Genomic DNA, 10,260 nt, shown 5'->3' on the forward strand with positions numbered 1-10,260 from the left:
AAGTAGAATCCCCTTTATTGGAATCAATATATTAATGGCCCCAGTTCCCTCTAGATTACTCTGTTGGGTTTTTTTAAGGTGCAGGGGACATGATTCAAGAAAGGTTGAAAACCCATCTTAAACTGAGCATCAATCCCTCTGCCCCAGGGAACCTGCCAAGGACCGCCAGCCGCTACAGCGCTTCCTGAGTATGTGTTCAATCTGTCCCCAACGCCTGGGCTTAGAGAGGCTAGCAAGGCCCAAAGGGGTCAGGGTTAGCGCTGGGAAAGGGGTTTGGACATCATGCTTGTATAGAGAAGGAGGTGAGCGGGCCTTGTGTCTGCTGCAGCGTCGGCCCCTCTAGCTGGCAGCTCCCCCCAGTCCCTGCCCTGCCTGCGTTTAGAGGGGAGCTGATGGGCTTGGTTAACAAAGCAAGAGCAGCTCTGGGTGAGAAGCTGAGAGGAACCCACTAGTCATACGGACTCACAGCACAGACATGGTCGCAGCTGGAGAACCACATACCTGCCAAGACCTGAGCGTTGGGTCCAGCACTGGCCTTGCAAGGACTGAGGACAACCCCAGCAGCTAGAGCAAGGAGTCCGACTGCACTGCCAGCCAGGGGAGTCCTGCACAGGAAATGCTGGGGCCAGGCAGTTGCCTAGACTCAGCACTGCTCTATAGGATAGCTGGGTCATACTAGAAGGTCCATATCCACCTCTGGATCTGTGCCCATGGTACATGGCCCCATATGGGTCAGGGCCCAAGGCACGTGGTCACATATTTTAGGCCCCATATCTGCTCTTGCCATCATCAGGTCTTACCCCTTGAAAGTCTCATGGGATCCCACGCTCGAGTCCTAGCAGATAAGTGACCAGAGAATGGATTTGCACATCCCACCTCCACCCCATCCTCAGCACTGGCCATTGTTAAGGATGCACAGCCCCAGCCCAACTTAGGATCTGAAATGGGTCCTGGCTGGCAGTTCCCTGGCAATGAGCTTAGGTTCCCTCCTCATCCCCCCACCCCCACCCTGGCGCTGGCTGGGTAGGGAGGAAGCCTGAGCATTGATGCCTGTAGCAGGCACCTGGCATTAGCGCCACAGGGTGGTGCAGGGAGGGCGTTATTGAAGGCAACAACATACAAGGAACTCATTGGCCAGACCCTCCCCTCCTCTTGGCCAGAAATCCAGTGGTCTCTCCCCCAAAGATAAACCCTCAGCAGGCTAGTAAATGAAGAGGCTCCTGGCCAGCTCCCCAGCAGCCCCCCTCGTGTCACAGTTCAGTCTTCACCTTGTGCATCAAGTCCTTCTGGTCAATCTTCTCCAGGTCCTGGTACCACCGGTTGTACGCCAGGAGCGCCACGTTCTTAGCTGCCACGGCAGCCATTTCCATGGAGCTGGCCACCCATTCCACACTGTTGAGGTAGAAGAGGTTGTCGTGGAGGATGATGGGCGGGATACTCTTGGTGGAGTCATAGTGGGGGTAAGCCTGCCATTCCGTCACCTGGACTGAATAGTAGGAGCGGAAGAGGGTCTTCAGCTGTTGCTTGTCCAGGGGCTGCTGGGAGAGGACCCGCCAGACGGCAGCCTCCTGGGGCTGCTTGCGCCGGAAGGCGCCTGAGATGTTGACGGGGCAGATGTTGTCCATGGCGTTGAAGAAGAGGTCGGGGGAGTCAGTGGTGAGGACGCTAGCGAAGGGGAAAAGCTTGGGGTCAGGGAAGCCGAAGTAGGAGGAGTTGAGGTAGCCGTGGACGACGGAGGTGATGGTGGGATGGAAGGAGCCTGGGAAGTCAGTGATGGGGGGGTCAAAGTTCTCAAAGGTGATGTTGCTCCTGCCGGAATGCAGCGGCGTGGCGATAACCACCATGTCATAAAAGGCCGAGCCTTGGCCTTCGTCATCCTCGTAGCGCACCTGGTACAGGGCTTTCCCATCTGCAAAGGGACAGCACGGAGACTCAGTACAGCCACCAGCCCAAGGCCCAGAGCATTGTTTGCCAACAACATTGGATTCACCACTCAGGAAGGTGGGGGCACCAAGAGCACAAGCCATAGCCAGGCAAAGCATTGGGCATGCTCCCCCCTCTCCATCCTGCTCTGCAGCCCACCTCAGCTCTGCCCTGCAGCTCCCGGCTATTCCAGTCCAGCCCCCCCGGCCTCCCATTGTATCTCACTATTAAACTGCAACATCCCCCCCATGTCCCCATTCCAGTCCTGGGGAGTCACCTGGGAGATGGCAGAGCTGTCGGGCAACACAGGGTCACTGAGCAAAGGAGACAAACTGCAGCTGATCAATAAACATTCCCTTTCCCATGGCAGCAGATGGGGATGGGGCAACAGTCTCCCTCCCCAGCACAGACTGGAGAAACGCCGGCTGCCACAGAGATGCCAGAGCTCTCCAGTATTTCAGCGCAGAGCTTTGGATCCACACGCTAGCCTCACTGCACCCTCTGGTGTGAGAGGTCTGAACTGCAGCCTCCCATTTCACATCTCTCCCTTGCCATACACCTGTCCAGCCACACCCAGCTTGGTCTGGTTCAACAGACAGCCACAGCCAAAAGAAGGGCACCAGTGAAGTGGTAGGCAGTGCCAAAAACCAGGTGGGAGTCAGAGCGGAGTCTCACCCAACAGGCCAGGCTGATTGTCACACTGGCAGAGCAGCCCACCTGTGTATGACTCATAACAACTGAACTAGAGGCATTACCATTGTATCAGGACAATTCACTTATATGTGAATTACAAAGGGTACATCTTCACTACCCGCCGGATTGGCGGGTAGTAATCGATCCCCGAACGCGCTCCCCGTCGACTCTGGAACTCCACCGGAGCGAGCAACGGTAGCGCCGCGGCCGTCGATCCCGCGCCGTGTGGACCCCCAGGTAATTTGATTTTAGATACTTCGACTTCAGCTACGCTATTCGCATAGCTGAAGTTGCGTATCTTAGATCGATTCCCCCCGCCCCCCACAAGTGTAGACCAGCCCAAAGAGATGTACTAGACCAGCAATCACCAACTCATTCATTTGTAGTAATAGAAATCCAGGGCAGACGCTAAATGTGTTTGAGTACCTGTGCCCTGTCAGATGTTTAACAATGTAACCAAATTAGTTTGTAGATGCTAATTCCCTTTCATGTTGTAATTGCTTTATATTATGTACACGGCAGTGTTCAGTTAACCTTAAGTTCAAAGATGTGAGACACTGCCGGGAACTAATAATATTACTTATGTTGTCTTCAGCTTATCTGTCTCTGTTATAACGAATGATCGGCTGTTGTCTTATAGTGTAACTAGATTACCTGTGTATGTATAGGAAAGAGAAAATTAACTTCAAAGCAGTGGTTCACAAAATACCTGCATTGCCTATTCTTCCTCGGCGGAAAGCCCTGCTGTGACAATTTCTGCGAGGAGGCTTCTCGGCTTGCTAGAGAGCTAAAACGAGAAATCTCTGGCTGATCCTTTCATCTCTAGTCTGCTGAACTTTGAACAGGGAAAGTTTAAGTCGTGGGACTTAGATCTTCCAAATCACTATTTGGAAGACCCTGGAAAATGCCTGGAAAGACTATCAGACTTTACATCTAAGCTGCATTTGGATTCTAACCTTTTGGGATGATTCCAGAGAGACTTTTACAAGCCAGCATATAACACGTCACTGCTATGATTCTGATGTAGGAACACTGAAAATCACTTGTATGTAGACGATTCCTTAACCATTCAATAACTCTCTTCTTTTCTTAATAAATCTTTTGTTAGTTTACTAAGGATTGGCTGACAGCGTGATATTTGGGTAAGATCTCAATTATATTTTGACCGGAGGAGAAGTGTTTGATCCTTTGGGATTGGTAGAACCTCACATATGGTGAAATGGGTTTTCAGTAACCCCTCACTATATTAGAGTTGGTTGTCTGGCAGGAAGCCAAGGGCTGGAATGCCTTAGGGGGACTGTTTGGCTTCTGGTTAACCAGTGCGGTGCTACAGAAGCTCTTGTTACTGGCTTGGTGAATCTAATTATAGAATAAACTAGGGCTGTCGATTAATCGCAGTTAACTAAAAAAAAATAACGGTGATTAAAAAAATTAATCACACTGTTAAACAATAGAATACCAATTGAAATGTATTAAATATTTTTGGATGTTTTTCTACATTTTCAAATATATTGATTTCTATTACAACACAGAATACAAAGTGTACAGTGCTCACTTTATAGTATTTTTCATTACAAATATTTGCACTGTAAAAATGATAAAAGAAATAGAATTTTTCCATTCACCTCATACAAGTACTGTAGGGCAATCTCGTTAACATGAAAGTGTAACTTACAAATGTAGATTTTTTTGTTTGTTACATAACTGCACTCAAAAACAAAACAATGTAAAACTTTAGAACCTACAAGTCCACTCAGTCCTACTTCTTGTTCAGCCAATTGCTAAGACAAATAAGTTTGTTTACATTTACGGGAGATTCTGCTGCCTGCTTCTTATTTACAATGTCACCTGAAAGTGAGAACAGGCGTTCGCATGGCACCTTTGTAGCCAGCATTGCAAGGTATTTACATGCCAGATGTGCTAAACATTCATATGCCCCGTCATACTTCGGCCACCATTCCAGAGGACATGCTTCCATGTTGATGATGCTCATTAAAAAAATAATGCGTTAATTAAATTTGTGACTGAACTCCTTGGGGGAGAATTGAATGTCTCCTGTTCTGTTTTACCCACATTCTGCCATATATTTCATGTTATAGCAGTCTTGGATGGTGACCCAGCACATGTTCGTTTTAAGAACACTTTCACAGCAGATTTGACAAAACGCAAAGAAGGTTATGAGATTTCTAAGGATAGATACAGCACTCGACCCAAGGTTTAGGAATCTGAAGTGCCTTCCCAAATCTGAGAGGGATGAGGTGTGGAGCATGCTTTCAGAGGTCTTAAAAGAGCAACACTCCGATGCAGAACTCGAACCACCAAAAAAGAAAATCAACCTTCTGCTGGTAGCATACGACTCAGCTGATGAAAATGAGAATGCGTCCGTCTGCTCTGCTTTGGATTGTTATCGAGCAGAACCCATCATCAACATGGACACGTCTTCTGGAATGGTCGTTGAAGCATGAAGGGACACATGAATCTTTAGCGCATTTGGCACATAAATATCTTGCGATGCCGGCTACAACAGTACCATGCGAACGCCTGTTCTCACTTTCAGGTGACATTGTAAACAAGATGTGGGCAGCATTATCTCCTGCAAACTGTAACCAAACTTGTTTGTCTGAGCAATTGGCTGAAGTAGGACTGAGTGGATTTGTAGGTTCTAAAGTTTTACATTGTTTTATTTTTGAATGCAGTTATTTTTTGTACATAATTCTACATTTGTAAGTTCAACTTCCATTATAAAGAGATTGCACTACAATATTTGTATTAGTGTAGTGGGTGAATTGAAATATACTATTTCTTTTGTTTTTTACCGTGCAAATATTTGTAATAAAAAATAAATATAAAGTGAGCACTGTACACTTTGTATTCTGTGTTGTAATCGAAATCAATATATTTGAAAATGTAGAAAAATATCCAAAAATACTTAAATAAATGGTATTCTATTATTGTTTAACAGTGCGATTAATTTTTTTAAATTGAGTGATTAATTGCGATTAATTTTTTTAATCGCTTGACAGCCCTAGAATAAACCACCAGTTTTGTGGAGTGTCTGCCCTGTGTGTGGCATTCTCAGCGTGACCCATCCCAGGCACCCTCACATCGATGCTTTACGATACCATGACAGCACAGGGAGAAGGCATCCACCCAAACCTAACAGACGCAAATGGGCAGAGCAGGGGGAAACAGCAAAGGCAGAGGGCTGGGGAATGGCAGAGAAGAGAATCTGAGGCCTCTCAGCCCTCCTCATCCTGCCATCAGATCTGCTATTTTCTGCTCTCTGCTTTCCCCATTGCTCTGCTCACGCCCCTCAATCCAGAGGCAAGAGGGGAATGCACTAGTCCTAGAGATATCCCTACCCCACTGAGGCCCCTAGCCCTACAGACTCAGCCCCCCACTGGCAGATATACAATCCCCAGTGTCAACTTCCCCTCCCCACCCCCCACGCAGGTAGGAGCCAGAAGGCGCAGCTGGCTCACCTGAGCTGTGCAGAGAGACACCTGTCACCCTGGCCTGGATCACGTTGGCTTTAGTTAGCTTCAGCAAACCCGAACATACCAGCTTGTTGCCGCCTTCCACAGCCCACGTATTGCCCTGAGCCCCTGCCAGCGACATGGCCCCTGGGAAAAGGAACAGTGGGGATTAGACTCCATTTGCAGAAGGGACGCATTTCCCCAGGACGCCTGCTCCCAGGGGAGATACATGCTTGTCTTTGGCTTCAGATGTCCCAATGCCAGAGCGTCCCCGGGTCCACTGAGCAGCACCAGCTGCTGGCTCCCAGGAGCCTCCTGGGACCCTCGCAGGGCAGAGCATGAAGGCAGCACTGGCATGACCAGCTGGGCCTCACCTGCAAAGGCAGGCACGAGCACCGACTGGCCGTAGCTGGAGCGCAGGACGGCTGCAATGACGTCGTCGATGAAGCGCTGCGTGACGCCCACCTCCAGCAGGGACTCGGCCACAGAGCGCTGCGTCATGTTGATGAAGGTTTCGCCACCCAGCGAGCGCAGGAGGTCCTCCAGGTTGGAGAAGGCATAGCCATGTGCCTGGTACTTGTAGATCCTGCAGGAGGTGAGTAGAAAGGGAGTCAGGAGCAGCGCAGACACCCATCCTGGCCCCTGTACCGAGCCTCTCTCAGCTTGGCCACCTGGTGACCGAGTCCCCTGGGGGATCGGGCATAGCACCCAGCCTGGGGCCGAGAGGGGGAAGGCCACACCCACTCCCTCCCCTCCCAGAAGCACTGATGCTGCCGAGCCGTCTCATACCTCATGAACTTCTCCATCACCTCCTCCACCCACATCTGCAGGCGCAGGAAGCTGATTCCATAGTGCCACCAGAGCCGGAACAGGTTCAGCAGGTACCAGTCCGTCTCCTCCAGGACAAACTGCTCCCCACTGAAGATGGCGCTCTTCCCTGCCACCTCTCGTCGGTGCTTCAGGCCTGCAGAGGGCAACAGAGAGAGAAGCTAAGTCAGCCATCCAGAGCATGGGGGGACCACGTGACAACAAGCCTTCGCTGTATACACCGATACTGCGGATGGGCCCAAGTGCTTGCGAGCCCACAGCAAAACGCCCCTGTGTGTGGGGTGGGGATGGGACGAAGTGTCAGGATGTAGATCCAGATCTGGATTTTGTCACTGGCTCTTCTCTCTACCATGAGCCAAACCAAACGCTAGGTCCTAACAGCCCCAAACTCAGAGAACTAGAAATCTGGATGGGCCCAACCCTAATGACATACACAGTGTGAAATTCTGTGGGCTTTTTAGGATCCAGGCTCCCTGGACAGACACGACCTGTTAGAGGGATGTCACAAATTAGGGGCACACACTGCTTCTCGGTTGGCTGAACAGAAAACAGATCATGACTCTTAGCCACAGTGACAGAAACTCCTGCTCCTCAGTCCTCAAGCATTGCTCCCACTGATGCTGCACCCAGAGACTGGCTTCTATCAGGTCCACTGCAATGCTCCTTGATCCTGCCCACAGCCCCTGCTCCTCCAAGCCCAAATCCCACAGGGCCCCCGTCGTACCCCTCTGCTATCCCAGTCCTGAGCCCTGTGATGTCCCTCAGGACGAGGGAGTGATAGGGCTCGAGTGTAACAAACACAGAGGGCAGGCTGTTGGCCACTCTCCGACCCTGCAACTCCCTGGCCCTCTAGCTCAGAATGAGGGACACAGCTCACGCCAGGGTCTATCTACACCCTGCCTTGGGTCGAGCGGTCAGGGAGCAGGAGTGCCGACGACACCAGCCCTTTCTGAAGGGGATTCAGATCATCACATTGGGATGTCACATTGGCCTGGTGGGTTTGGCGATGCTGAGCCCCGCATCCTCACCGCACTCATGATTGGGCGCTAAGCTAGGTGGAGGCCTAGCTGTCTGGAGGGAAGGGGAGGGGAATTTGTGCTGCAAACACCCCAGCCCTGCAGGCTGGAGCAGAAGGTTTCTCCTGAGGAGCAGGGTCAGCACCAAGAACCTTCTCTTCCCAAGCTCCAGGGAAGGGGCAAGGACAGAGGGGTTCCCGCCCACTCCCTGTGTGCACCAGAGGGGAGGGGCAGCACTCACCCAGGAGCTTGACGAAGTCCTGCATGTGCAGGCTGAGCGAGTGGATAGAGGCGCCACCGCACTCGTACTGCTGCTTGTTGACGATGATGGTGGCCAGTCGGCCCCCCTCACTGCCCTTCTCGTATACGTCCAGCTGCACCTGTGGTCCAAAATGCTGCTGCAGGAAGTAGGCCACTGCCGAGCCACCTATCCCGGCGCCCACCACGGCTGCCAGCGGGGAGGCAAGGGAAATAGGCCTGTTAGACACGACGAACGCACCCGCAGCTTTCACCACGGTCACAACAGAGCGGAGCAGCACATCTGCTTTCGCAGGGAGACGCAGAGTGTACAGAGGGACCCCAAAGCATGGGCTATCCCCACACATCGCATCAGATCAAGAAAGCACAGCCTCTGTAATGTGAGACCTTGGGATGGGCTTGAGCAGTCCCCAGGCAGCAACTCTAAGGTACTTAGCTCCTAGTGAGCTGGCAAGAAGGCTGGGATCAAAATAAAACTGGTCCCAGACCTGGGAAGGAACGAGGAACCTGAGTGATGGGGATAGATGAGGGAAACTCCATGTGAGGGGACAGCAAGAGTCAGAGGGGTCCGTTACCAAACGCCAGACACACTCAAGTGCAACAGAGCAGCATCAGCACAAGCCATCAGCAGCCCGAGGGCCTTTCCCATCTAGAGACTAATTCAGCTAAACAACTGCCTGGACACATGCTACAAACCAGCCCTGACCTGGGGGGGAAGGGGGGAACAGACATACACAGGAGCAAACTGCCACCAGGTGGGCATATGTCATCTGCCTGGGGCACACTCAGCAGATCAGTCCCAATCTCCTGTACAGCTCGAGGGCTAGTTTTGCCACAAGCACAACCCTCGTGAAGGGTACTAAGCAAACCCGGCTCGCCAGGTCTGTGGCGCCCTAGCCCCTGAGAACTGGAATGCTCTGAGTTATTTCTTCTTTTACCCCCCAGGTGAAAGGAGTGGATTCAGGATGAGGGAGAGACAGGTTGCCTGGAACCAAGCACAGCTCAGGCGAGAGCTGGGCAGGCTTCACCCACGCACCTCAGTCCTGACCAGCTGCATCCATGGACGTAGTTTGGGTGGGGCATGGAGAGCGCTGCCCCCCTCCCCCGTCCAAATTGCAAGCCTCAGGCAGGTGCAGCATCCCCCCCCCCCACACACAGGGCCCCATTGGCCTGGCTGGAGCTGCCCCCTCCATATAGAAGTCAAACTAAACCAATGGCTGCACCCCCTCCCCGGGCAGGCCAGCACTGAAGGCCACAGCTCTGCAATGCTTCACCACCCTGATCTCAGCAGCCCTTGTTGCTCCTGAATCCTGGCCCTCAGCACCCGCTGCTCTTCCAAGGCTGAGTTCTGCCCCCCGCTCCCAGCATTGCCAATGCCTCTTAGCCCCCCCGACCTGCAGATTCATAAGCCCTGCCACGCCTTGGTCTCTTCTGATCAGTGGCTGGCTGGCCGGCCTCCCCACCCCATTCATCTTTTCTACTGTCGTGATCTCAGTGACTCTCCTCCATTCTCCAGGGAGAAGGAGCAGCGCCTACCTATTTTGCCAGGCGGGGCATCCCCTGCTGCAGCTGAGGAGGGACCTGCCAGCAGCACCCCCATAGCGATAGCTGAAAGGAGCCGCATTGCACAGGGCAGCGGCTGCGGCTCAGCCATCATGGATGCTGGAGGGGAGCAGGAGGCTGCACCTAGCAAGAGAAAGAGAATGCAAAAATACAGCGCGTGCAATCAAATCAGCGCCAGCCACGCTGCTCCCGGGCCAAGGGGGAGCAGCCACACCCCAGCGGGCTGAGCACGGGGCCCTCGGTACGTCTCGCTGCTCCTGCCAGAGGCTGCGCGGCTCTAGGTGCGGGAAAGGCAGCCCAGCCCCCCACTCCGTGCGGCTGATCCCAGGGTGCACTAGCCCCGGAGCCTGCGGAGGGGCCTTCTTAAAGGGGCCGCGCACCGAGAGCAAACGCATTGCCGTGCCTGCCTTAGGAGAGCGCCCGGGCTCGGTCCCGCTGCAGGTCAGCCGCCAGTCCCACCGAGGCGCTCGGGTCCCTTGTGTCCCCCTCCAGCTTGCTGCGAG

General features: G+C 52.7%; 1 protein-coding gene across 1 annotated transcript; it reads right to left on the minus strand.

Moving 5' to 3' along the window:
* Positions 1-1,250: 1,250 nt before the first annotated feature.
* On the minus strand, positions 1,251-9,851 carry PCYOX1L (prenylcysteine oxidase 1 like). Its single transcript, XM_065409833.1, has 6 exons — positions 9,731-9,851; positions 8,178-8,384; positions 6,882-7,056; positions 6,467-6,678; positions 6,099-6,239; positions 1,251-1,909 (listed from the first exon to the last, which is right to left on the minus strand). Exons 1-6 carry the CDS (start codon positions 9,849-9,851, stop codon positions 1,251-1,253), a joined length of 1,515 nt encoding a protein of 504 aa, XP_065265905.1.
* Between the last annotated feature and the right edge of the window lie 409 nt (positions 9,852-10,260).

This window comes from Emys orbicularis, chromosome 8 (assembly GCF_028017835.1).
Source record: "Emys orbicularis isolate rEmyOrb1 chromosome 8, rEmyOrb1.hap1, whole genome shotgun sequence".
In the NCBI taxonomy this organism is placed as follows: domain Eukaryota; kingdom Metazoa; phylum Chordata; order Testudines; family Emydidae; genus Emys; species Emys orbicularis.

Bases quoted from the DNA above. Each gene is read 5' to 3' on its own strand.
- PCYOX1L (XM_065409833.1), bottom strand. From the start codon at position 9,851: ATGATGGCTGAGCCGCAGCCGCTGCCCTGTGCAATGCGGCTCCTTTCA. The intron at 6,679-6,881 runs GTATGAGACGGC...CACCTCCTGCAG, and splicing joins GTGATGGAGAAGTTCATGAG to GATCTACAAGTACCAGGCAC. The intron at 6,240-6,466 runs GTGAGGCCCAGC...TCCTTTTCCCAG, and splicing joins GCTCGTGCCTGCCTTTGCAG to GGGCCATGTCGCTGGCAGGG.